Source organism: Lepidochelys olivacea (assembly GCF_965140295.1).
Source record: "Lepidochelys olivacea isolate rLepOli2 genome assembly, chromosome: 5".
NCBI lineage: Eukaryota > Metazoa > Chordata > Testudines > Cheloniidae > Lepidochelys > Lepidochelys olivacea.
This window is the reverse complement of record NC_140415.1, coordinates 453,316-480,912: the sequence shown is the minus strand read 5'-3', so window position 1 is coordinate 480,912 and position 27,597 is coordinate 453,316. Positions and strand designations below refer to the sequence as shown.

The window sequence follows — 27,597 nt, the reverse complement described above, 5'->3', positions numbered from 1 at the left end:
GGATTGGGCCAAAAGAAATCTGATGAGGTTCAACAGGGACACGTGCAGAGTCCTGCACTTAGGACGGAAGAATCCCATGCACAGCTACAGACTAGGGACCGAATGGCTCGGCAGCAGTTCGGCAGAAAAGGACCTAGGGGTGACAGTGGACGAGAAGCTGGATATGAGTCAGCAGTGTGCCCTTGTTGCCAAGAAGGCCAATGGCATTTTGGGCTGCATAAGTAGGGGCATTGCCAGCAGATCGAGGGACGTGATCGTTCCCCTCTATTCGGCACTGGTGAGGCCACACCAAGAGTACTGTGTCTAGTTTTGGGCATCCTCCACAAGAAGGATGTGGAAAAATTGGAAAGAGTCCAGCGGAGGGCAACAAAAATGATTAGGGGTCTGGAACACATGACTTACGAGGAGAGGCTGAGGGAACTGGGATTGTTTAGTCTGCGGAAGAGAAGAATGAGGGGGGATTTGATAGCTGCTTTCAACTACCTGAAAGGGGGTTCCAAAGAGGATGGCTCTAGACTGTTCTCAATGGTAGCAGATGACAGAACGAGGAGTAATGGTCTCAAGTTGCAGTGGGGGAGGCTTAGGTTGGATATTAGGAAAAACTTTTTCACTAGGAGGGTGGTGAAACACTGGAATGCGTTACCTAGGGAGGTGGTGGAATCTCCTTCCTTAGAGGTTTTTAAGGTTAGGCTTGACAAAGCCCTGGCTGGGATGATTTAATTGGGGATCGATCCTGCTTTGAGCAGGGGGTTGGACTAGATGACCTCCTGAGGTCCCTTCCAGCCCTGATATTCTGTGATTCAGCCGCAGAGGATGTGTGCAGGCCGTTGGTCTCTGACTCATGGGTCTCCCACAGGGAGGGCATCCTGAAGACAGCCAAGGCACTGGTGGAGGACACCAAGGTGTTGGTGCAGAATGCCACTGCCAGCCAGGAGAAGCTGGCCCAGGCTGCCCAGTCTTCCGTGGCCACCATCACCCGCCTTGCAGAAGTGGTGAAGCTGGGTGCTGCCAGCCTGGGCTCCGAGGACCCTGAGACTCAGGTAAGATCTGGTACCACACGGCGTTTGGGCTGGGGTGGGGCCTGGCCTTTGGTGACCCGGCACATTCAGCTCGCTCCCGTCTCAGCCTGCCTCCTCCCCGCCCGACACTGCGGGGCACCAGCCAAGCCACTGACCTGGCCCTGCTCCTTCCCAGGTGGTTCTGATCAATGCAGTCAAAGACGTGGCTAAGGCGCTTGGGGACCTGATCAGTGCTACCAAGGCGGCGGCCGGCAAAGCCGGGGATGACCCCTCCGTCTACCAGCTGAAGAACTCGGCCAAGGTCAGTGTGTGGGTAGATGGAGGAAGAGTGGAGCTGGGCACATAGCGGGAGGGGATGGTGCAGGGTGCACAGGGGAAGAAAATCAGGTGGTAGGGGGTTAACTAGGGAAGGGGGTCACTGGCAGGGCAGGGTGTGTGTGGGGGTACTGGGGAGTAGGGGGTCACTTAGGGGGATATGGGGTATGGGCTGTGGCGGGCAGAGGAGAGCTGGGGCGGAGGGATATGGGCTGTGGGGGGCGGAGGGGAGCTGGCGGCGGAGTGGAGGGATATGGGGCATGGGCTGTGGGGGGCAGAGGAGAGGGATATGGGCTGTGGGGGGCAGAGGAGAGCTGGTGGCGGAGGAGAGGGATATGGGCCGTGGGGGGCGGAGCGGAGGGACATGGGTTATGGGCTGTGGTGGGCAGAGGGCGGAGGAGAGCTGGGGGCGGAGTGGAGGGATAGGGGCCGTGGGGGGCGGAGGAGAGCTGGGGGCGGAGTGGAGGGATAGGGGCCGTGGGGGGCGGAGGAGAGCTGGGGGCGGAGTGGAGGGATAGGGGCCGTGGGGGGCGGAGGAGAGCTGGGGGCGGAGTGGAGGGATAGGGGCCGTGGGGGGCGGAGGAGAGCTGGGGGCGGAGTGGAGGGATAGGGGCCGTGGGGGGCGGAGGAGAGCTGGGGGCGGAGTGGAGGGATAGGGGCCGTGGGGGGCGGAGGAGAGCTGGGGGCGGAGTGGAGGGATAGGGGCCGTGGGGGGCGGAGGAGAGCTGGGGGCGGAGTGGAGGGATAGGGGCCGTGGGGGGCGGAGGAGAGCTGGGGGCGGAGTGGAGGGATAGGGGCCGTGGGGGGCGGAGGAGAGCTGGGGGCGGAGTGGAGGGATAGGGGCCGTGGGGGGCGGAGGAGAGCTGGGGGCGGAGTGGAGGGATAGGGGCCGTGGGGGGCGGAGGGGAGCTGGGGGCGGAGTGGAGGGATAGGGGCCGTGGGGGGCGGAGGGGAGCTGGGGGCGGAGTGGAGGGATAGGGGCCGTGGGGGGCGGAGGGGAGCTGGGGGCGGAGTGGAGGGATAGGGGCCGTGGGGGGCGGAGGAGAGCTGGGGGCGGAGTGGAGGGATAGGGGCCGTGGGGGGCGGAGGAGAGCTGGGGGCGGAGTGGAGGGATAGGGGCCGTGGGGGGCGGAGGAGAGCTGGGGGCGGAGTGGAGGGATAGGGGCCGTGGGGGGCGGAGGAGAGCTGGGGGCGGAGTGGAGGGATAGGGGCCGTGGGGGGCGGAGGAGAGCTGGGGGCGGAGTGGAGGGATAGGGGCCGTGGGGGGCGGAGGAGAGCTGGGGGCGGAGTGGAGGGATAGGGGCCGTGGGGGGCGGAGGAGAGCTGGGGGCGGAGTGGAGGGATAGGGGCCGTGGGGGGCGGAGGAGAGCTGGGGGCGGAGTGGAGGGATAGGGGCCGTGGGGGGCGGAGGAGAGCTGGGGGCGGAGTGGAGGGATAGGGGCCGTGGGGGGCGGAGGAGAGCTGGGGGCGGAGTGGAGGGATAGGGGCCGTGGGGGGCGGAGGAGAGCTGGGGGCGGAGTGGAGGGATAGGGGCCGTGGGGGGCGGAGGAGAGCTGGGGGCGGAGTGGAGGGATAGGGGCCGTGGGGGGCGGAGGAGAGCTGGGGGCGGAGTGGAGGGATAGGGGCCGTGGGGGGCGGAGGAGAGCTGGGGGCGGAGTGGAGGGATAGGGGCCGTGGGGGGCGGAGGAGAGCTGGGGGCGGAGTGGAGGGATAGGGGCCGTGGGGGGCGGAGGAGAGCTGGGGGCGGAGTGGAGGGATAGGGGCCGTGGGGGGCGGAGGAGAGCTGGGGGCGGAGTGGAGGGATAGGGGCCGTGGGGGGCGGAGGAGAGCTGGGGGCGGAGTGGAGGGATAGGGGCCGTGGGGGGCGGAGGAGAGCTGGGGGCGGAGTGGAGGGATAGGGGCCGTGGGGGGCGGAGGAGAGCTGGGGGCGGAGTGGAGGGATAGGGGCCGTGGGGGGCGGAGGAGAGCTGGGGGCGGAGTGGAGGGATAGGGGCCGTGGGGGGCGGAGGAGAGCTGGGGGCGGAGTGGAGGGATAGGGGCCGTGGGGGGCGGAGGAGAGCTGGGGGCGGAGTGGAGGGATAGGGGCCGTGGGGGGCGGAGGAGAGCTGGGGCTCCCCGCGGTGAGTCACTGAGCCTCCCTCTCTGTCTGCCAGGTGATGGTCACCAACGTCACCTCCCTGCTGAAGACGGTGAAGGCCGTGGAGGACGAGGCCACGAAGGGGACCCGTGCGCTGGAGGCCACGATAGAGCACATCCGGCAGGAGCTGGCGGTGAGCACAGGCCGGGCCAGTGCCCCTCTGCTCGGAGCTGCCCCTTCCTCACCAGCTGCCTTTGCACCCAGCACCTGGCTCAGGGGTGGAGTGAAATGGCACGGGGCCCCTCTGCGCCCCGGCAGCGCCCGCTCCCCCCCACACACACCCCCCCCCCGGGACACGGGGCCCCTCTGCGCCCCGGGACACGGGGCCCCTCTGCGCCCCGGCAGTGCCCGCTCTTCCCCCCCCCACCCTCCCGGGGCACGGGGCCCCTCTGCGCCCCGGCAGCGCCCGCTCCCCCCCCCACACACCCCCCCGGGACACGGGGCCCCTCTGCACCCCGGGACACGGGGCCCCTCTGCGCCCTGGCAGCGCCTGCCTCCAAGGAGCAGGATGTCGCGGGTCAGCCTCGGGCAAGCTGAGGCTGCGGGCCGGGCCCTGGGAAGTCAGGCAGTGACCAGGCTGCGGTACCTGCCCAGCCCTAACTCTGTGCCCCCTGCCCCCACCCATCCTGGTCTCACCCCCACTGCTCGCGTCTCAGGTTTTCTGCGCCCAGGTGCCTCCAGCCAAGACCTCGACGCCAGAGGATTTTATCCGCATGACCAAAGGCATCACCATGGCGACAGCCAAGGCCGTGGCCGCCGGCAACTCATGTCGGCAGGAGGATGTAATCGCCACAGCCAACCTGAGCCGCCGCGCCATCGCTGACATGCTGCGCTCCTGCAAGGTAAGCGGAGATGGGGCGGGGCAGGAGGGCGACAGGCTGCAGGGGGGCACCGGGGCGGGGTAGGAGGTTTCGGGGGGGCACCGGGGGCGGGGCAGGAGGGCGACAGGCTGCAGGGGGGCACCGGGGTGGGGTAGGAGGTTTCGGGGGGGCACCGGGGGCGGGGCGGGGCAGGAGGGCGACAGGCTGCAGGGGGGCACCGGGGCGGGGTAGGAGGTTTCAGGGAGGCACCGGGGGTGGGGCCAGAGCCGGAGGCTGCGGGCGGGCACCGGGGGTGGGGTAGGAGGTTTCGGGGAGGCACCGGGGGCGGGGCAGGAGGGCGACAGGCTGCAGGGGGGCACCGGGGTGGGGTAGGAGGTTTCGGGGGGGCACCGGAGGCGGGGCGGGGCAGGAGGGCGACAGGCTGCGGGGGGGCACCGGGGCGGGGTAGGAGGTTTCGGGGGGGCACCGGGGGCGGGGCGGGGCAGGAGGGCGACAGGCTGCAGGGGGGCACCGGGGCGGGGTAGGAGGTTTCGGGGGGGCACCGGAGGCGGGGCGGGGCAGGAGGGCGACAGGCTGCAGGGGGGCACCGGGGCGGGGTAGGAGGTTTCGGGGGGGCACCGGGGGTGGGGCCAGAGCCGGAGGCTGCGGGCGGGCACCGGGGGCACTAGGAGGCAGTGGGTCCTTCAGGCACTGGAGGGTGTGGGTGCCATGGCACTGGCCTAGGTGAGGCCAGGGCTGTGTGTGGGGCAGCACTCAGCACTGCTCACTCTTTCCGGCTTTCAGGAAGCCGCCTACCACCCTGAGGTGAGCGCGGACGTGCGGCTGCGGGCGCTGCGTTACGGCAAGGAGTGCGCCAACGGCTACCTGGAGCTGCTGGAGCACGTGCTGGTGGTGAGTGACCCCATCCCCTGCCAGCTTCCATCTCCTGGCGGCATCCCAGGGGAGCCCAGGCACACGATGCTCAGCCGCCCCATGGATACAGGGGTCACTCTGTAGCACCTTAGAATCACAGAATATCAGGGTTGGAAGGGACCTCAGGAGGTCATCTAGTCCAACCCCCTGGTCGAAGCAGGACCAATCCAATCCCCAACTACATCATCCCAGCCAGGGCTTTGTCAAGCCTTATAAACCTCTAAGGAAGTAGATTCCACCCCCTCCCTAGGTAACCCATTCCAGTGTTTCTTCTTCTGGGATCCTATCCCCCCTCAACTCTCCCCTCATACACCCAGAACTCTGTCCTCACCCTCCACGGGTTATGCTTTAGTCAAACACACGTCACTGGCCTCAGTGCCGGGGTACCTGGGTGAAATTCTCTGGTCTGTGATATACAGTAGGCCAGGCTAGGTGATCTAATGGACCCTTAAACTCTGTGAATCTATGAACCGTCCCCTGTGGAGACCTCTTAGTAGCAATTAGGAAAGGCAGACAATTGATAAAGGAAGCTAATGGTATAATGAAAAGCTTATGGCCTGTATAAATAAAAACTATTTAAAAAAAAAAATATCAGGGACAAACAAAATCCTAGCAGAGGTCTAGGTCAGTTTTACCATCCTTGTCTCATAACAATCTCTCATGATGCAGAAAAGGCAGATGTATTCAACAGCTGTTCCTGTTCTGTATTTGGAAAGAAGCCGGATGTTCTATTCGTATGAGTGACAATGAAATAGTTTCTGTTCCATCAGTAGTTAGAGAGGATGTTAAGCAGTAGCTACTATAGTTAAGCATTTATAAATCATCAGGGACAGATAACTTGTATCCAAGAGTATTAAAGAATTGACTGAGGAGTTTTCTAAACCATTAATGTTGTTTATCAAATCTCGGAAGCGCCAAAGGAATGGAAAACAGTCAGTGTTGTGCTAGGATTTAAAAAGAGTAAATCGGATGACCCAGGGAACCACAGGCTGACAAAATCATGAGAAGGCTGATACGGGTTACAGTCAGTAAAGAACTGAAGGACCATAGCATGATTAACACCAGTTAACATGGTTCTATGGCAGACGGGTCTGGTCAGATAAACTTGTGTTTTTTGAGGTCACAAGTTTGGATGCTAAAAGTAACTATAGGTTAACGTACTGAGACTTCTCCAAGGCACTGGACTAAAAACAAGCACTATGCACAGTCAGTGTAACCCACATGTGATGAAGCTGCGAAACCTCACACTAGCACAGAAAAAGTGGGAGAGCCTGTGGTCCCAGCTGGACCTGCCCCGCTGTAGCTGCAGCCAACACCAGGCCTGGAGGGGAAGAAAAAGAGAGAACCTGGCTCAGTTCAGAGTGGACGGGCAAAGAGGCAGGAGCCAGCTACCTCCCCACCTGAGGGCAGAGTCCCTAGGAGCCTGGCACCCGGGCCAGCAGCACTGCGTCCCTGACCAAGGGAGTCGGCTGAGGAGACCAAGGAGCACCCAGCATCTGCATAAATGGGGTGATTGGACAGTAGTGTGTTTTGGGGTTCAGTCCCTGCAAACTTACAGCCCTCTGCCTGGAGGAACCTGAGGCCATGGCAGGATGCCCAAGGTCCATGGGGGAGCGCTACTTGAGTTAAGCCTCTAAAACAGTTTGGACTAGAGAGGCCAGAGCGGTAGAGAGCAGCCCAGGGCAGTGGACTGAGACTGTCTGCCAGGAGCTCGCTATCGGGGGGCTGCTTCACACGCGGCCCTGGGCTGGGACCCAGTGGAGAGGGAGCGCCCGGGTCCCTTAAGGACTGAGACACCTTGGCCCGGGAAGCAAGGGGCGAGAAGGCAGGTGCGCCAACCACTAGGCCACCCGGCTCTCCAAGCACCCTGTTACACCATCTGAAATTGCTTTAAGAACTAGTCTACTGACCTATCAGTTTAGGAAACATGAAATGTCATCCAGTGAGGGGGTTTCAGTGGGTCCTGCAGGGATCTGTTCTTGCCTGAGTGCCATTCAATGCCTGTATCAGTGATCTGGAAGAACATATAAAATTGGTACTGGTAAAATTGGAGCTGCCCCAAAATAGGGGCTTGGCAAATGATGCTGGGGACTTGTCATTTATCCAGAGCAGTTGGGATCAGTTGGTAAGTTGCACTCATTGGAGGCCCTGAGGATGTTACATGGGCCGTAGCTCTGTGCTGATTGGGCCTCAAGCCGGTCCTTCGCTTTCAGTTCCAACTCCCGCCACTGCAAATCTATCTATGAGGAGTCAGGTCATGAAGACCCCCTGCTGGACGGGGAACCGGGTCTTCAGGACCCTCTGCTGCTGCCTTTGTCACTCTCAGACCCTCTTGGAACCCTGTGCGGGTCTGGAACCTGCTTCTTGGACTGATCATCCTTCTCCAGCCGTGCAATCTGCTGCGCCTTGTTGAGGTTCCCAACGCTTAACCCTCTCTCCCTGCACAGGTTTGCAATGCCCTTCTTAGGGAGGCGGTTATACACCATTTTCTTGCTGCTTCCTCTAACTAGCCTGGTTTTACTGCTGCAAATCACTTATAGCAAAATGCTACTGGAGAATTCAGCATCCCACCCTGCCACCACCTGTCACGGATCCACAGGATTGGTGCTATGGCCCCAGCTTTTGAACAGTCCCTGGAGGAACCCTTTAGTGTGCTAGACCCCCAAGGGATCTCACTCTTCCTCCTGCATAAGCTACGCAGCTTCACCGCCTCCTTAGACCAGACCTCTAGGCCTGTAACACTCCCGCTTCACCCCATGAGCTCCATTCAGTGAGTTCAACTGAGACAGACCCCAGTGGAGACTTGTACGCTCTGCAAGGACTAATGCACCTTGCCAGCATCTGCAGCAACATTCTCACAGTGCTGCCAGAACAGTCGGATTTATTAGTCAATGGCAACGCAGCATAGGAAGTCCTTAGGTTAGCAGAGAGAACTAAAGGTTAGAGCCCAGCCAGGCTCTACTGAACCCCGTTGTTCAAGCTCTGTCTGTCTCTCCAGCTGACCTCCTCATTAGACTCCAGGTGAGACCTCCAACTCTTCCCAGCAGCCAGCACTTATCCCCCACCTCACACCTCTGCAGTACCTGAGCTGGGGAAATGCCACTTTGCCTTCCTGCAGAGAGCTGGGGAAGTCCCCTGTCCCTCTGGGGCATTGGTTTGCTATGTGTCAATGTCGGAGTGATTGGATCTACCCTTGTATTATCAGAGAGAGGCTCTATTGATGTGAGGACCAAGACCCAGACAGCCGAGCGACATCCAGATCTGTCTCTTCGCCTGCCCTGAGAACAAACAGCCCGTTCCCACCCCCGGGTAACCATGCAACACACAGAGCGCAAAAAAGGCTCATAAAAATATTAAACCAGACACATTCAAATGAGAAATCAGACACACGTTGTTATCAGAGTGGGGGATTAGCTCTTGGAACAGACTCCCAAGCAAAGCAGGAAAGCCATCTCTTGATGGCTTCAAATCCAGACTGGTGCCTTTCTGACAGGTGCTTTAGTCAAACACAAGTTACTGGGCTCAATCCAGGGAAACTGGGTGAGGTTCCCTGGCTTGTGCTATACAGGAGGTTAGATGAGATAAACTAATGGGCCTCTGTGACCTTAAAATACGAATCTAGGAACCAAGAGCACAGGTCACATTTATGAGATGGAGGACTGGATCCTGGAAAGGACTTCGGGATCATGCTAGATAGCCCGCTGAATATGAGCTCCCAGCACGATGCTGGAGCTAAGAGAGTGGCTGTGGTCCTTGGATGGATGTGCAGGACAATATAGAGTAGGAGTGGAGAGGTGATGTTACCACTGTCTGTGGCATTAACGGTACCGGTACTGTATGTTGTGTCCAGTTCTGGGGTCCACACTTCCAGAAGGATGCTGATAAATTGGAAAAGGTTCAGAGAAGAGCTGCATCAGTGATCTGAGGTCTGGAAAACTGGCCTGACACTGTGAGGCTGAAGAAGTCTTATCTGTTTAGTTTACGTGGGAGATGACTGGACCGTTGTCTACAGTTCCCTGCCTGGGGAGGAGATTGTTGTTAGCCAGGGTTCTTCAATCTAACAAAGGCGAACCACCATCCAGTGACTGGAAGCTGAATCTAGACTCATTCAGACTTGAAATAAGGTGCAGTGATCATTAAGAGCCACTGGAACAACTGCCCTAGGGCTGTGGTGTATTCTCCATCCCTTAGCTGCCCAGGCTGCACACAAAGCCGCCCCTGCTTCCCCCGCCCACCCGAGGCACACTGAAGCTCAAGCAGGAGGTGTTGTGCTTGATGCAGGAATCCCTGGAGGAGGGGTGGTGGTTCTCTGGCGCGCTCAGTGCAGAAAGTCAGACTAGATGGTCCAAATGGCTCATCCATGATACAGAACTCGCCCTTATTTCCGCTGCACACACCACTTCCTCCCTTGGCAACCTCAGCTGTTCCCAGGCAGACCCCTGCCCCCCCAGGCTCCCTTCTCCCCACGGGGTGAGGCCCTGTCTCCACATGCATGTTCAGAGCCCCTCAGGGCCTTTGATTGGCACTGCCCCTGCAGGCTGTTCACTGCTTTACTCTCTTCTTTTCTATATTCTGTTCTTTCCACCCTTTCAGCCGGTGAGTACAGTGGTGCTTGGAGTGACCCCGTGTGTCTGCCCCAGCATGAGCCTTGGTCACAGCCCGCGTGCGTGCGTGTGAGCACTGAGTGACGCAGCTGGGCTGGGTGTGGGACACAACACGTGCTTTAGGTGACATGGCCTAGGGCTGTGTTGCCGGCGCATGTGAGAGCACGTGCCGGGGTGTGCTCTCAGTGCACACGCCCACGTTGTGTGTGATGGGTGGGGTGTGCTCAGTGTGTGCACATTGTGTGTCCACATGTGCTCCCGGTGACATCGGCCTAGTGTGCGCTGCGTGGGCACGTGTGCCAGGTGACCTCGTTCTGGGAGGGTGCCGCGTGTGCATGCGTGTGCATATGCTCCAGGTGATGTGGGCCTGGGGCACGCTCTGTGCGCACACGTGTGTGCGCTGGGTCACCCGGGAGCAGGGACGTGCTCTGTGTGTGTCACTGCCCGTGCGCATGCGCCAGTGACCCGGGATGGGGTGCACGGTCTGTGTGCCCCCTGGGTGGCGTGGGGGTCACTGCAGGGCTCTCTGAGCCCCATTTTCCAGGACGTCGCCCCTCAGAGATCCCTTCCTCAGTGACAGCACTCGCTGAGCCACGGGGCCATGTGCATTAACCACAGACGTGCGGCCGGCCCGTGCCCAGCCCTTCGGAGTGCAGCAGGTGCCCCCAGTTTGGCCCAGCAGCTGCAGAGCCAGGCAGGGCATGTGACGAGCTGGGCCCCAGCTGCACTACGGGATCCGAGCATCTCCTGCACTGTGCTGTTTGCACTCCTGCGGCGGCTCGGCACCTGCCTGGCCAGACCTCCGCACCTCCAGGTGTGGGACCAGCAGCCTTCCCTGGCACACAGACAGACAGGATTGGGGTCAGGGTCTCAGCTCCAGGAACCCAGGGCAGGGGAGGTCAAGGTCATGACTCTGGAGGAAGGGATTCTGTATTGGATAATTCCACCGTGGAGGAAGGGGGCATCACCTTAACCTGCAGAACTCACCGCCCCAAGGTGTCACTGAGACTACCAGTTCAGCTGGGTTCAGGAAATGATCAGCCATTTCTGTGGAGAATGAGACCAACTAAAGTCTCTGTAGAAAGGGTTAAAACAATGGACATACCACCTCAGTGCACAAGCCCTCCCCACCTGCCAGGAGTAGGGGAAACTCCCCTACAGGCCTGTTGTTCCAGAATGGCCACTGAGAGGTTCTTGTGGTAGCTGGTCCTACGCACTGTTAGAGACCAGAGGCAGGGATAGATGGGCCCCTGGGCTGCCAGTTCCTGTTCCAAATGGTATTATTCTGGGGAATAAGGGGATAGCCCGGGAGGGTGCGAGTTGGCAGAACCCTAGGTTTGTGAAAGGTCCTGGATGGAGTAACCCCAGATATTGCCAGCCATGTCCCCAGGGGCTCTCTCTCTCTGGGGACACAGCCTGCCTCTGCTCACAGTCCTCTCCCTCCCCAGATCCTGCAGAAGCCGAGTCACGAGCTGAAGCAGCAGCTGGCTGGATATTCCAAGCGAGTGGCTGGCTCCGTCACCGAGCTCATCCAGGCTGCAGAAGCCATGAAAGGTGAAGTCCAGCTCCGGAGCGGTGTTCATTCTTTGGTCACTGGCTCCATCTCAGTGGCTAGGATCTCAGCTGGGACTCTGACCCAGTGCTTGGGAGGGATCTGGGCGTCGGTAAGAGGACCAGAAAAAGGCCACCATGGCTAAACAACAGAGTAAAAGAGGCGATTAGAGGCAAAAAAACACCCTTTAAGAACGGAGAGTCCAAACCTATCAAGGACAATAGAAAGAAGCATCGCTCAGGTAGGTCAGGTGTAGAAGTACAACAGGGCAGGCCAAGAAAGAGTTTGAAGAAAAACTAGCTAAGAGCACAAAGACTAGCAGCAAAAAAAAAATTTCAATACATGGGAAGCAGGAAGCTGCCAAACCATCAGCGGGGCCACTGGATGAGCGAGGTGCTAAGGAAGCGCTCACAGAAGACAAGGCCATTGCAGAAAAGCTGAATGAATCCTCTGTATTGGTCTTCACTGCAGAGGATGGGAGGAAGATTCCCACACCTGAGCCATTCTTTTTAGGTGACAGATCTGAGGAACTGTCCCAGAATGAGGAGTCAGATGACATTCCACAGTGTACAATCTGGACTGTTGAGTAGCTGTGTCCCCTCAATTCTCCAGCCTGGGTGCCTTTTACACTGCTTCGCTGGGAGAGCAACCATGCTGGTGTCAGGGTTCCCTCCCCACTCTGAACTCTAGAGTACCGATGTGGGGACCTGCATGAAAGACCCCCTAAGTTTATTTCTATCAGCTTAGCTTAAAAACTTCCCCAAGGCACAAATCCTTCCTTGTCCTTGGATGGGTACTGCTGCCACCACCAAGTGAGTTAGACAGAGATTCAGGGAAAGGACCACTTGGAGTTCCTGTTCCCTAAAATATCCCCCCAAGCTCCTTCACCCCCTTTTCTGGGGAGGCTTGAGAATAATATACTAACCAAATAGGTAAACCAGATTCTTAAAAAACAGAACTTTATAATAAAGAAATAAAAAGTAAAAGAAGCACCTCTGTAAAATCAGGATGGAAGGTAACTTTACAGGGTAATCAGATTAAAAACACAGAGGATTCCCCTCTAGGCAAAACTTTAAAGTTACAAAAAACAGGGATAAACCTCCCTCTAAGCGTAGGGAAAATTCACAACTTAAAAGATAATCTAATGTGCCTTGCCGTATTTACTTGCAAAAAGTAATATTGAGACTCATTTTAGGATGATTTTAGGCGAAGGAGTTTTCTGACCTGATGCTTCTCTGCTTTCCCAGAGAACACACAACACAGAGCACAAACAAAGCCTCCCCCCCCCTCCCCTATTTGAAAGTATCTTCTTCCCCATTGATCCTTTTGGTCAGGTGCCAACTAGGTTATTCGAGCTTCTTAACCCCTTACAGGTAAGAAGAAATTCTAGGCTACCCTTTATGACAGCTGGTCTGGTCACTCAAAGCCTCCAGCACGTAAACCACTCCCAGCTCTCCTGTGTGAGTGCTATCTCCAGCCACCCATGAATTACTCTTCAGGGCAACACTAGCAAACTCCCAGTCCCAGACTTTCCCCCAGAAATGTGCAGCTTGTACTGCCCAGCTCTCTGCTTCTGGACAACACAAGCTCATAGAAAGTGTGTCATTTCATGAATAGAAAATGATGTGCACAAATCCTGTTATCACAAATGGTGTTTCCCGAACACTTCCATCCAAACACACTGGTTTAGATAAAACAATCAAACGAGTGTATTAACAACAGAAAGATGCTTAGTGATTACAAGGGATGAGGCGTGAAAGTCAGGATTGGTTATGAAGAAATAAAAGATAAAATGCAATGAACACCTAACTCAAAAAGCTGAGTGAATTCAAAGCAAAAAGTCTTTCTCACCACATGTTTCAGCAGTCTTAATGGCAGAATCTTGCAGTCAGGATCCCTCCCCCAGTCCAGTGATGCTTCCTTTGTCCTTTAAGTGTTGTTGATACCATGAATAGAGGGATCAGGAGAGACGATTTGGGGCGTCTGTTCCCCATTTTTATATCTTTTCCTCTTCTTTGAGAATAATCTCCAGCTGGGGTTCAGGGAACAGAAAGTCTGGGGAGATTGCAACTTATTTGCCAAGGTGTAAATTTCTCACTCACACCTTTTTTCCTCAAGAGAATGGCCACTTAACCAGGTGATAGTCCATTTGATTTTGTTGACACCTAGCTGAAGCATCAATTAGCCTTTTATCTTTGAGGAACTGTTTTGTGCCTGCTTTTCTAAACTTGGAATATGTCTCAGTAATGTTAAACGCTAGAATCTTACAACTTTACATACAGTGTTGCCGTGCATATTTTACTAGGACAGTAATGATCAGCAAATTATGAGTTTTCAAATGATACCTTACAAGGCATACTTTGTACAATATCCATTATAGCTTTGTAAAAAGGATGAACATGGGGATACAGACCGTCACAGTTAGTAGAGGAGTTTTGGGAACAAACTGATAAATTTAACAGTAGAAGGTCCCCAGGACAGATGGTATCACCCAAGAGTTCTGAAGGAACTCAGATATGAAATTGGTGAACTAACAACTGTGGTATGTAACCTATCACTTCAGTCAGCCTCTGTACCAAATGACTGGGAGATAGCTAATGTGACGCCAATTTTTTAAAAAGGATCCCAGTCCAGTAAGCCTGACTTCAGTACCAGGCAAATTGGCTGAAACTACAGTAAAGAACAGAATTATCAGGCACATAGATGAACAAACTATGTTGGGGAAGAGTCAACTTGGCATTTGTAAAGGGAAGTCATGCCTCACCAATCTATTAGAATTCTTTGAGGGGGTCAAACAAACGTGAACAAAGGTGATCCAGTTGATATAGTGTCGTTTAGACTTTCAGAAAGCCTTTGACAACAGCTCTTAAGCAAAGTGAGCTGTCATGGGGTAAGAGGAAAGGTCCTCTTATGGATCAGTAACTGGTTAAAAGACAGGAAACAAAGGGTAGGAATAAATGGTCAGTTTTCACAATGGCAAAAGGTTAATTGTGGGGTCTTTCAGGTATCTGTACTTGGACCTGAGCTGTTCAATGTATTCATAAATGATGTGGGAAAATGAGGTGGAAAAATTTGCAGATGATACAAAATTACTCAAGGTAGTTAAGTCTAAAGCTGACTGCAGAGAGTCCAAAGGGATCTCACAGAACTGGGTGACTGAGCAACAAAATGGCAGATGAAATTCAATGTTGATAAATGTAAAGTGATGCATATGGGAAACCATAATCCCAACTAGCCATAGCAAGTGACGGCGTCTAAATTAGCTGTTACCACTCAAGAAAGATCTTGGAGTCCTTGTGGATCGTTCTCTGAAAACATCCACTCAGTGTTGAGTGGCAGTCAAAAAAGCGAACAGAATATTGTAGGACCCATTCGGAAAGGGAGCGATAATAAGACAGAAAATATCATAATGCCTCTATATAAACCATGGAAAGTCCACACCTTGAATATTGTGTACAGTTCTGGTCGCTCCATTTCAAAAAAGATACATTAGAAATGGAAAATAATTGGCGTATGGAACAGCTTCCATATGAAGACTGAAGGACTGTTCAGCATGGAAAAGGGACGAGTAAGGAGGAATGTGACAGAGCTCTGTAAAATCATGACTGGGGTGGGGAGAGTGAATAAGGATGTGTTGTAACACACGAACCAGGGGTCACCCAATGGAATGAATAGGCAGCAGGTTTAAAACAAACAGAAGGAAGTATTTCTTCACACAACGCAGTCTGCCTGTGGAACTCTTTGCCAAAGGATGTTGTGAAGGCCAAAAGTATAAGTGGGTTCAATAAAGAACTAGGTAAAGTCATGGAGGTCAGGTCCGTCAATGGCTATTAGCTAGGATGGGCAGGGATGGTGTCCTTAGCCTCTCTTTGCCAGAAGCTGGGAATGGGCGACGGGATGGATCACTTGATGATTCCCTGTTCTGTTCATTCCCGCTGGGGCACCTGGCATTGGCCACTGTCGGGAGACAGGGCTAAATGGACCTTTGGTCTGACCCAGTGTGACCATTATTATGTTCCTGTGATTCTATGCCCGGCTCTGGGAGGGCAGTGGGATCTAGTGGGTTAGAGCAAGGGGGCTGGGAGCCAGGATTCTGGGGTCTTATCTCCAGCCCTTGGTGCTGTGGGGTCTGGCTTGTGTTCTCAGGAATGGTTTCTCAGTCCCACGTCTCGGTTCTCGCCACCACAGGAACCGAGTGGGTCGACCCAGAGGATCCCACGGTCATTGCTGAGAATGAGCTTCTGGGAGCAGCAGCTGCCATTGAGGCTGCAGCCAAGAAACTGGAGCAGCTGAAGCCGAGGGCCAAACCCAAGGTACGGCTGCCCTGCCCCTACCTGCGCCAGGCTTAGCAGACCAGGATCCGCCACTCCCTGCCAGGCCCCCTGGAGGCTGCTGTGCCCTGACCGGGCCAAGGGTTCCCCCATCAACATCTGTGGCTCCAAAGCCTTCACTGTGGGGAGAGCTGGGCTCCACCCTGTCCCCGGGGAGAGCTCTCCAGTGTCACTTGCTCCCGCTGCCCCTTCGCCTGGCACCACGGAGCTCCCTCCCTGGGTCACAGTGGTGCCTGTTCCTTCTCCATCCATCCGTGTTGTATACATGCCCGCTCTCTGCCCTGTGTGCTGCTTGTCCCCTTCCACCTCTTAGCTCAGCTCCCTTCCCACCTGTCCCCGACGCTCCCCTCCTCTTCCACCAGGGCTCACATCCTCTGTTTCAATCTGCAGCAGGCGGACGAGAGTCTCAACTTTGAGGAGCAGATCTTGGAGGCTGCAAAATCCATTGCTGCTGCAACCAGTGCCCTAGTGAAGGCAGCCTCAGCGGCCCAGAGAGAGCTGGTGGCTCAAGGAAAGGTAACGCTGACGAGTTGGGAGAGGCCATGAGACCTGTGGCACTTGCTACTCGAGGAGCCCGGCCAGGCTCGGAGCCCCGCTCTGGGTATTGCACAAACATCCTCTCCAAGCACAATCACAGCACGATGCTGGGGTACGAAGGGTTAGTGCGACCCTTGGGTATACAAACAGGGCAGCAGGGAGGGAATTTTATCTCTGACACAGCAGTGGTGAGACCAATACTGATCCTGTGCCCAGCTCAGGTGCCCACAGTTCAAGAAGGATGTTGATAAATTGCAGAGGGCTCAGAGGAGCCACGCGAATGATCCGAGGAATAGCAAACCTGCTCAGAGGACTCAGTCTGTTTAGCCTCTCAACCAGGTTACGGGGTGACTCCCCCACAGCGGGTCAGGACCTCCAGGAAGAACCAATATTTGATCACTGAGGGTGTGATAGGTCCCCTCGGGGTGCCACCTGGAACTGGGGAACAGCTGAGCCCTCTGCCTTACCAATCTGGGTTCTCTCTTGCACTGTGGCGTAGTGACACACTGCAAAGCCCTCCAAGCTTGGACTCTCTCCAACATCCACAAGCAGGGACCCCACCCAGCTGTGTTCATGACTGCTCTGGCCAGCCACTCATGAACCCACAGTGGAGAGGCTCCAGCCAAAATACTCCCCAGCTCTTCAGCCTAGGACCCCAGAGCTGTACCGTCCTGCTCTGGTCAAAACCCGACCAGTGTGAATTTATTACCCAGTCCACCACTTCCACAAAGGAAAGTGGAGGTGCACTAGCTCTTGTTCATGAGCTGAGATTTATCCCTTTTGCACTTCAGACAACACACAGTGTTTTAGGTAAAATATAAAAGAGGTTTATTAACTACAGAAAGATAGCTTTTAAGTGGTCAAACAGATCAAAGAAGATTACCATAAGAAATAAAACAAAACCACAATCTAAGCCTAATATACTAGATAGGATTTGAATTAATCAGTGTCTCACCCTGTTAGATAGTTTAAACAGTCCACCAAGGTTTTCTACACAGACAGGCTTCCTTTCCTGCCTGGGACCAGCACTTCCCCCAGTTCAGTCTTTGTTTCTTGGATGTTTCATAGAATCATAGAATATCAGGGTTGGAAGGGACCTCAGGAGGTCATCTAGTCCAACCCCCTGCTCAAAGCAGGACCAATCCCCAATTAAATCATCCCAGCCAGGGCTTTGTCAAGCCTGACCTTAAAAACTTCTAAGGAAGGAGATTCTACCACCTCCCTAGGTAACGCATTCCAGTGTTTCACCACCCTCCTAGTGAAAAAGTTTTTCCTAATATCCAACCTAAACCTTCCCCACTGCAACTTGAGACCATTACTCCTTGTCCTGTCATCTTCTACCACTGAGAATAGTCTAAAACCATCCTCTTTGGAAACCCCTTTCAGGTAGTTGAAAGCAGCTATAAGTTTCCAGGTGTTCTCTTCTGGGGACGGGGGGTGGGGGGGTGAGGTCCTGTCATGAGGTCACTCCCTCCTTTTATATCTTTTTCCAACTTGCTGGAAAGATCTTTTGCTGTGACCTGGGTCAACAGTTCCCATTCTGTGGTGCTATGTCTGAGAGGTTTCCATTGTATGCAGTTCCTGGGGTAATCCTTGTGAGTGTGTGTATTTCCTCAGTAAGAACATATGAATGGCCAGACTGAGTCAGACCAAAGGTCCATTTAGCCCAGTATCTGGTCTTCCAACAGTGGCCAGTGCCAGGTGCCCCAGAGGGAATGAACAGAACAGGGAATTATCAAGTGATCCATCAACTATTGCCCATTCCCAGCTTCTGTAAAACAGGCTAGGGACACCGTCCCTACCCATCCCAGCTAATAGCCATTGATGGACCTATCCTCCATGAACTTGTCGAGTTCTTTTTTGAACCCTGTTATAGTCTTGGCCTTCACAGCATCCTCTGGCAAGGAGTTCCACAGGTTGACTGTGCGTTGTGAAGAAATAATTCCTTCTGTTTGTTTTAAACCTACTACCTATTAATTTCATTTGGTGACCCTTAGTTCTTGTGTTATGAGGAGGAGTAAATATTTCCTTATTTACTTTCTCCACACCAGTCATGATTTTATAGACCTCAATCATATCCCCTCTTAGTCATCTTTTCCAAGCTGAAAAGTCCCAGCCTTATTAATCTCTCCTCATATGGAAGCCGTTCCATATCCATAATCATTTTTGTTGCCCTTTCCTGAACCTTTTCCAATCCCAATATATCTTTTTTTTTTTTTTTTGAGATGGGGCTACCAGAACTGCATGCAGTATTCAAGATGTGGGCGTACAATGGATTTATATAGAGGCAATATGATATTATCTGTCTTATTATCTATCCCTTTCTTAATCATTCCCAACATTCTATTCGCTTTTTTGACCGTCGCTGCACGTTGAGTAGATATTTTCAGAGAACTATCCACAAGGACTCCAAGATCTCTTTGAGTGGTAACAGCTAATTTAGACCCCATCATTTTATATGTATAGTTGGGATTATGTTTTCCAATGTGCATTACTTTGCATTTATCAACATTAAATTTCATCTGCCATTTTGTTACCCAGTCACCTAGTTTTGAGAGACCCTTTTGTAGCTCTTCGCAGTCTGCCTGGGACCAAACTATCTTGAATAGTTTTGTATTATCTGCATATTTGTCCACCTCACTGTTAACTACTTTTTCCAGATCCTTTATGAATATGTTGATTAGGACTGGTCCCTGTACAGATCCCTGGGGGACACCACTATTTACCTCTCTGCATTCTGAAAACTGACCATTTATTCCTAGCCTTTGTCTCCTATCTTTTTAACCAGTTACCAATCCGTGAGAGCACCTTCCCTCTTATCCCATGACAGCTTACTTTGCTTAAAAGTCTTTGGTGAGGGACCTTGTCAAAGGCTTTCTGAAAATCTAAGTACACTCTATCCGCTGGATCCACATGCTTGTTGAAAGAATTCAAAGAATTCTAGTAGATTGGTGAGGCACAATTTCCCTTTACAAAAGCCATGTTGATTCTTCCCCAACAAATTATGTTTATCTATGTGTCTGCCAATTTTGTTCTTTACTGTGGTTTCAACCAGTTTGCCCAGTACTGAGGTCAGGCTTACCGGCCTGTAACTGCCAGGATCACCTCTGGAGCCATTTTTAAAAATTGGCATCACATTAGCTCTCCTCCAGTCGTTTGGTACAGAAGCTGATTTAAATGATAGGTTACAAACTAACTTAGTAGTTCTGCAGTTTCACATTTGAGTTCCTGTAGAATTCTTGGGTGATACCATCTGGTCCTAGTGACTTATTACTAGGGCTATCAAGCGATTAAAAAAATTAATTGCGATTAATTGCACGATTAATCACACTGTTAAAGAATAACAGAATACCATTTATTTAAATATTTTTTGATGTTTTCTACATTTTCAAATATATTGATTTCAATTACCATACAGAATGCAAAGAGTACAGTGCTCACTTTATATTATTTTTATTACAAATATTTGCACAGTAAAAAACAGAAGATATAGTATTTTTCAATTTACCTAATACAAATAATGTGTTGCAATTTCTTTATCATGAAAGTTGAACTTACAAATGTAAAATTATGTACAAAAAATAACTGCATTCAAAAATAAAACAATGTAAAACTTTAGAGCCTACAAGTCCACTCAGTCCTACTTCTCATTCAGTCAATCGCTCAGACAAACAAGTTTGTTTATATTTGCAGGAGATAATGTTGCCTGCTTCTTGTTTACAATGTCACCTGAAAGTGAGAACAGGCATTCTCATGGCACTGTTGTAGCCGGCATAGCAAGATATTTACATGCCAGATGTGCTAAAGATTCATATGTCCCTTGATGCTTCAACCACCCTCCTGCAGGATATGCATCTATGCCTATGACTGGTTCTGCTTGATAATGATCCAAAACAGTACGGACCAACGTACGTTCATGTTCATCATCTGAGTCGGATGCCACCAGCAGAAAGAAGGTTGATTTTTCTTTTTTTGGTGGCTCAGTTCTATAGTTCTGCATTGGAGTGTTGCTCTTTTAAGACTTCTGAAAACATGCTTCACACCTCCATCCCTCTCAGATTTTGGAAGGCACTTCAGATTCTTAAACCTTGGATCGAGTGCTGTAGCTGTCTTTAGAGATCTCACATTGATACCTTCTTTTGTCAGATCTGCTGTGAAAGTGTTCTTAAAATGAACATGTGCTGGGTCATCATCCGAGACTGCTAGAACATGAAATATATGGCAGAATGCGGGTGAAACAGAGCAGGAGACACACAATTCTCCCCCAAGAAGTTCAGTCACAAATTTAATGAATGCATTATTTTTTTAACAAGCATCATCAGCATGGAAGCATGTCCTCTGGAATGGTGGCCGAAGCATGAAGGGGCATACTAATCTTTAGCATATCTGGCACGTAAATATCTTGCGATGCTAGCTACAAAAGTGCCATGCAAACTCCTGTTGTCGCTTTCAGGTGACATTGTAAATAAGAAGTGGGCAGCATTATCTCCTGTGAATGTAAACAAACTTATTTGTCTTAGCGATTGGCTGAACAAGAAGTAGGACTGACTGGACTTGTAGGCTCTAAAGTTTTACGTGGTTTTGTTTTTGAGTGCAGTTATGTAACAAAAAAAATCTACATTTGTAAGTTGCACTTTCACAATAAAGAGATTGCACTACAGTACTTGTATGAGGTGAATTGAAAAATACTATTTCCTTGTTTATCATTTTTACAGTGCAAATATTTGTAATAAAAATAATATAAAGTGAACATTGTACACTTTGTATTCTGTGTTGTAATTGAAATCAGTATATTTGAAAATGTAGAAAAACATTCAAAAATATTTAATAAATTGCAATTGGTATTTTATTTAACAGTGCGATTAAAAGTACGATTAATCGAGATTAATTTTTTAATTGCAATTAATTTTTTGAGTTAATCACATGAGTTAACTGCGATTAATCAACAACCCTACTTATTACTGTTTAGCTTATCAATTTGTTCCAAAATCTCCTCTAATGACACCTCAATCTGGGACGGTTCCTCAGCTTTCTCACCTAAAAAGAATGGCTCAGCTTTGGGAGTGTCCCTCACATCCTCAGCCGTGAAGACCAATGCAAAGAATTCATTTAGTTTCTCCACAAAGGCCTTATCATCCTTGAGTGCTCCTTTAGCATCTTGATTGTCCAGAGGGCCCACTGATTGTTTAGCAGGCTTCCTTCTTCTGATGTACTTAAAAAAAATTTTTGCTAGTATTTCTGAGTATTTGGCTAGCTGTTCTTCAAATTCTTTTATGGCCTTCCTAATTATATTTTTACACCATTAACCTTTAAGCCATTAACATTGTTTGGCCTTTTTACTGTTGTACCTGAAAGGCTGCTTGTGGGTGTTTTCAACCTCACAACGTGTTCCAGTAACACATACAAAGCCAAACTTCATAACTTCACATACAACAATGGTACATACAATCCAACCAGATATTACTGTCTAGCTGATCCAGACTTTTAGAATGATACTTCACAAGGCACAGTTTGTGCAAAACATATCCTAATTATCTGACCGTGGTGAATAAGGGAGTGCCTGGGTGTCACAGTGGACTCTTCAGTCTAGCGACAAAAGATTTAGTGGATGGAAATTGAAGCCAGCAGTAAGGTGCCGGTGTGGGTAGTTGGCTTTGAAGCGGGAATTAATCCAAGGAAGCCCTGTAAGGGGCCTGTGCTATGCAGGGGGTCAGACTAGTCCTATGGCCTGTGGTATCCAGATCAGACAAGGTGCTCACAATGGTCCCATCTGGCCTTGGAGTGTCTGGCTCTGAGTCCCTGTCCAGGCCCGGTGCCTTCAGTGGGAGGGGGCAGACAGCCCTGGAGTACCCAGCCGCAGAGGTACCCCTCCCTGGGTGCTGGATGCTCTGGAGAGCAGGTCAAGGCCCAGGGTTTCCTGTGCCCATGGGGTCCTTGGGCCAGGGACAGAGAAGAGCTGCATGCTCGCTGGGCCCTGCGCCATTACCATGGCTGGCAGGGGGCCGGGCACAGCAGGGCTCACTCACCTGTCCTTGCTCCCGCAGGTGGGTGCCATCCCTGCCAATGCAGTGGACGATGGCCAGTGGTCCCAGGGGCTCATTTCAGCCGTGAGTATCAAAGGCCCTTTAGTATCAAGGTCACTATCCCCGGGCCCTGCCCCAGGGTGGGGGGCAGGTTCCTCCCCGCTTGATGTTCTCCCTCCCTGGGACTGGGGTGCCGTCTCCTTCTCTGTGGGGAGCCTCTTCCCGTGAGATCCTGCCCCTTCCTCCCCTTCCTTCCTCATGCCAGCTGTAGCAGGGCACAGAGGCCGCTCCTTTCCCTCCTCCCATCTGCCCCCCACCCTGGGACCCCTCCAGACGCCCTGCCCTCCACGGTCCCGCCCCCCCATCCCCTCCCCCGCAGGACCTCGACCCCCCCATGACCACCCCCTGCCCTTCCACATGGCCCCCCCATGCGCCTCATCCCTATCCCCGCAGGACGTCACCCCCCACACGCCCTGACCCCCTAGACTTTGCCCTTCCACACTCCCTGCCCCCCAGGACCTCGCCCTTCCATGTGCCCCGCCCCTTCCTTGCTCTCCCCCAGGATCTTGCCATTCCAGGCTCCTCCCCACTCACCCCATCTCCTTCTCCCTGCCAGGCCCGCATGGTGGCGGCTGCCACCAACAACCTGTGTGAGGCTGCGAACGCAGCGGTGCAGGGCCATGCCAGCGAGGAGAAACTCATCTCCTCCGCCAAGCAGGTGGCTGCCTCCACGGCGCAGCTCCTGGTGGCCTGTAAGGTGAAGGCTGACCAGGACTCTGAGGCCATGAAGCGGCTGCAGGTGAGTCCCTGAGCCCACTGCCCCGGAAGGGCCCCCTGGGTTGGGTCGGGGGGGCTGGCTCCCCGGGGACAGCAGGGGGCTCTCTGGAGCTGGGGCGCATGCGCAGCACAGGATGGGGCATCCCAAGCAGGGCTGGTGTCCTGGTGCTGGCAGGGCCCTTCCCACCGCAGGGCGTGGGGTGAGTGGTGCTCCCCACCCTGTCAGGGCCTGTGCGCTGAGGGCGGTGGGGCAGGTCTTGGGCCTAGGAGTGGGGTGTGAAATATCAGCCCTGCCGCACTGTAACCTGGCCTGCCCGTGTCTTTATAAAGCATGATTCAACCTGCGGGAATTAACACCCCCAGGGCACCAAACCCAAGGCTGCTGCCAGCAACTGAGCACAGTTCCCTTCCCAGCTGCACTGGGCTGTGCCGGGTCACCTGTTCCACGGCACGGACTCCAGGGTTACCAGGGCTGGGGTGACGCCCGCTTTACCCCACGCTGTCTAGGACCCGAAGGGTTAATGATGACTGGGTGAATTGGAGCACTTCTGCTCCAGCAAGCATAGGATGCAGGGTTAATGCGGGGGCAGAGAGGGATGGGTGCAAACCCTCAGGCTGCGGCACTGGAGAGGTTAGCTGTGTGGGGAGGACACGGGCTCCGGCACGCAAAGGGTTTACTGGGGAGAGCGAGTGAGACCCTGGCTCTGGCGCTTGCGAGGCTAACGGGGGACATGCTCTGGTGCTCAAGGAGTTACGGGGGGGCAAGGCCCTGGCACGGGGGCATGGGGTGCCTGTTGTCCAGCTCAGAGGCCTTCCTGGCAGCCCTGTCACCCCAGCCCCCTCCCAGAGTACAGAGACCTTTGTCCTGCCCAGCCCCCACTTGGGGCCCGGCTCTGCCTGGCTTTGGCCCTGAAATGGCCATGAGCAGCATTTCCACCGCTCTGCGCTGCTGGCCACACGCAGGAATCCCTGGCAGCTCCCAGCACCTGCACGACCCGCAGCTCGGGGGCCCAGGCACGAAAGCAGAGCCACCTTCACGGCAGTAGCCCTCGGTGTCCAGGCCACCGCCTTTTGCCCTGACCCTGTGCTTGCAGGAAGTCCCCAGCTTGGCCTCCCCACACCCCCCTGCAGTCACCACATCCCACTGCTGCCCCCATCCTCTCAGCCACCAGCACGGGTCCTATTGCCCCTCACTGATGCCTGGAGCCTCCACCATGCCCCCACCAGCCCTCGGCCCCCGTCATGTCCCCTAGCCAGCCTACCCCAACCTTCCCCCAGGAGCCTAGTAAGCCCTGCTATTGCCATCCTGGATGGTGGCTGCCCACTCTCAGGTCACAGAACCATGTCCCTTGCCGAGTCTGCACCACATTCCCTTTCTCTCTGTCCAGGCCGCTGGCAACGCCGTGAAGAGGGCATCGGACCATCTGGTGAAGGCAGCCCAGAAAGCAGCCGCCTTCCAGGACCAGGAGAACGAGACGGTGGTGGTGAAGGAGAAAATGGTCGGGGGAATTGCGCAGGTGAGGAGCGGGGGTCACGCCTGAAGTCTGCAGGCAGCTTGAAACAGCAGCCCTGAGCAGGAGAAATGCCCCCTTCCTTCCAGGGAGTGTTGCCTCTGCAACCTAACGATAACTCTGTCCTATCCCTTAAAACTGTGTCACTGCTGCTTATTTAAGTGGATACAGCCAGAGAGTATGCTTCCCTCGCAGCCTCAGGGCCAAGAGCTGCCCGAACCTCCGCCTTCCCCCTTGGAAACGTCTCTGCTGTGGCGAGACGCTGCCTGCACCCCTGCGGGGGCTGAGAATGAGGCTGCGGTCGAGACATGGCATTGGATGTTAGGACAGGAATTGACAGACAGGGTGAGGCCTGGGGTCCTGTCGTGCCTGGAGCACCAGCACCAGACACTTCAGAGGCGGGTGCAAGCAACTTGCAGTAGGATAATGTGCCCCACATCAGGCCTCCTCCTGGGCTCTGACCATTGGAGTCCCGCATCCAGCCCTGAGCATGAGATTGGATATCCCTGCCAGAATGTTAGCAGTAACTGTTGTAGCTGGATATTCGTGGTAGCTACATACCAAGAGCCAGCTCTGTGGGGCCCATGGGTGAGACCCTGGCTCCCCGGCCTGAAGGCGGCTCTGTGGGGCCCGCGGGGAGACCCGCTTCTCAGCTCTTACAGGATGCCTGGAACATGGAATGTATGTTTGTCCCCATGGGGGACTCCGGCCCTGGGGCACGGGGTCAGGTGGAGGAGTCAGAGGTTCAGCATAAACCAGGGAATACCGCATAGCCCTGGATCTGATGCTGGGGCCAGGATGCGGGAATAAGAGTCCAGCCTGCTGCCCTCGGCTGCAAGGCAGCAGTCACACACCTCTAGCATGGCCCCGGCTAGCTGGGGGATGGCGGGCTGCAGCCGGTGCCCTCAGGGCCCCGGAGCCCCTGGGCGGGGCGGGCTCTCAGCTGCGTCTCTCCCTGGCAGATCATTGCCGCGCAGGAGGAGATGCTGCGGAAGGAGCGGGAGCTGGAGGAGGCCCGGAAGAAGCTGGCCATGATCCGGCAGCAGCAGTACAAGTTCCTGCCCTCAGAGCTGCGGGACGAGGGGCAGAACTGAGGGGAGCGTGGCCATGAGCGGAGCCTGCCCACCCCCACTCACCGCAGAGACTGCTGCCCCCGCCTCCTGAGCAAGGATTGCCTGGATCACCCAGACTGGCCTGCTGCCCTGGGGCTGCGTCTGCCACTGCCCCCCGCTGCTCCCCGGGGGGCTGCACCAGCAACTCCCCGCTTCACCGCGCAGCCGGAGCGCCACGGGCCCACGCTTCTGAACTCTGCTTGGGGCACGGCCACCGTGCCAGGTGCTCCGTGGGCCAGGAGGAGGCTGGCGCTCTGCAGGCCTGGGCTGGGGCTCACCTATGCAGCTGCCTCGAGCCCTGCAGGGCTGGGGCTGCACCTCCCCGCAGCTCTCCCTCCACCCCTCCCCCACCCACCCACACCTTTCAGGCATTTTCCTGTGTGCCTTTGTGGGTTCCATGTCTCTGGGTGTCAAGCGTGGAGACGGTTCTCACCCAGCTCCACTCTGGGGCCAGTCGTGCAATGTGGGGACAGAAACTGCTTCCCTGGTGCCTCTTGCACCAAACCACCCCTCACCTCTGATGCCTTATTGCTGGCTGCACCTTCCCTGTCACTGTGTGTCTGCTCCAGGGTGCGAGGGGTTAATCTCTAGGTTTGCCCCCCCGCCCCATTGTGCTGCCTCCTTGCAGGGACCTGCCTGCCCCTGGAGCAGCCCCCAGCCAGCGCCCCCTGCTGCTCCTTCTTCCCAAGTGCCTGCAGTGTGCATCCAAGATTGCCAGTATTTTTGTAGTGTTGAATTTCGGAAGTATTGAGTCTGTAGGTCTCAAAGCTCATTTACTCGCCTGTTTCCCCAGCCACTAACCCCCCTCCCCCAGCATCTCCTGCCCTGGGCCACAAAGCCCTGCATCCCCCTCCCCCTCCTCTGCACTCGCTGAGGCTTCTCTCACCTCTCTTATTTTGATACTCTGAGCTTCCACTGTTAATCATGAAGGGAAAGCGGCTGCCCTGCCACTCCCGGGGTGGGGAATGGGACAGCTCCTTGCAAAGGATTCTTCATCAATAAAACCAGCTTTCCTGCTTCTTTGGTCTGCATCAGTGGCCACAACTCAGCTGAGTCTGCTCTCCCCAGACTGCTGGGAGAGACCACAGGGCCCTCGTCCAGACACTCCTCTCTGCTGGGGGCAGCTGCTCCCTCCCTGTATGTGAGATCCCAGGGGCCTCTCCTGGGCACTCCTCTCTGCTGGGTGCCCCCTCCTTCCCCACTGCTTTTAGAGCCAAAGCATAGAGGTGGCAGAGTTTTCAGACCCTTTGGTGCTCAATCTGCCCCATTATAAACCTTCCCCTCTGAAAAGCTCAGTGGGCCCAAGACTAGGGTGACCTTACACAAGCTGCCGGGTCTCGATCCTGCTAGAACAAAAAGCAGCTCTTTGGCTTTAGCAGAGTGGGGACTGAATTTCCCTCCCTGTCAGGCAGTTGGGCCCATGCTGCCCTTGAAGCCCCCAGCCAGCTGCTCTCAGCCAAGGAAGCAGAGGAAGGAGCAGCCGACACGGCTCTGAGCACAGATCTCGCCCCAGCCCCTTGGGCCAATGCCCAACAAGCAGGCAGGCTGCTCCATCACTGGGAGGGTCCTGCTGCTTGGGAGGTTCTCCTGCCACCGGCCCAATATTCATTCTTCTCCCAGGGGCTGGGCTGAGCTTGGCCTGTGGGTTCCAAGCCTGCATCAGCTGGGGACTTCCCCATCTCCCTTCAGACTGTGCGGGGAGAGGGGTGAGGCCAAAGTGCCCAGGGCAGGGCCACCACCTTTGCTCTCCCTCTTCCCCCTCAGCTCGCAGGCAGCCCCCCCTCGAAGGAACAGCAACCTAAGAGGCTATATCCAGCAAGGAGCAGACACTGGGCTCCCACATCCCTGCCTCTCAGCTCCGCAGCCTGCTCTGGGCAGGGACCAGCCCTTGGTCCAAGGCAGGGCATGACCCGAGTCATGGGTGAAGATGTGGGTCCTTCTCCAGC

The 27,597-nt window shown here is 54.6% G+C and overlaps 1 protein-coding gene across 2 annotated transcripts in view; it reads left to right on the top strand.

The window, feature by feature from the left end:
* Positions 1–26,671, top strand: part of TLN1 (talin 1) — a 134,400-nt gene extending 107,729 nt beyond the window's left edge. For both annotated transcript variants that reach the window (XM_084629453.1, XM_084629454.1), the window contains exons 46-57: positions 857–1,040; positions 1,195–1,320; positions 3,488–3,604; positions 4,128–4,313; positions 5,076–5,183; positions 11,257–11,362; positions 15,549–15,673; positions 16,082–16,207; positions 22,273–22,335; positions 22,868–23,050; positions 24,417–24,545; positions 25,502–26,671. In XM_084629453.1, the coding sequence (XP_084485579.1) occupies positions 857–1,040; positions 1,195–1,320; positions 3,488–3,604; positions 4,128–4,313; positions 5,076–5,183; positions 11,257–11,362; positions 15,549–15,673; positions 16,082–16,207; positions 22,273–22,335; positions 22,868–23,050; positions 24,417–24,545; positions 25,502–25,633 (1,585 nt within the window). In that variant the 3' untranslated portion in view covers positions 25,634–26,671. The remainder of the gene's footprint in view (positions 1–856; positions 1,041–1,194; positions 1,321–3,487; positions 3,605–4,127; positions 4,314–5,075; positions 5,184–11,256; positions 11,363–15,548; positions 15,674–16,081; positions 16,208–22,272; positions 22,336–22,867; positions 23,051–24,416; positions 24,546–25,501) is intronic.
* The last annotated feature ends 926 nt before the right edge of the window (positions 26,672–27,597 follow it).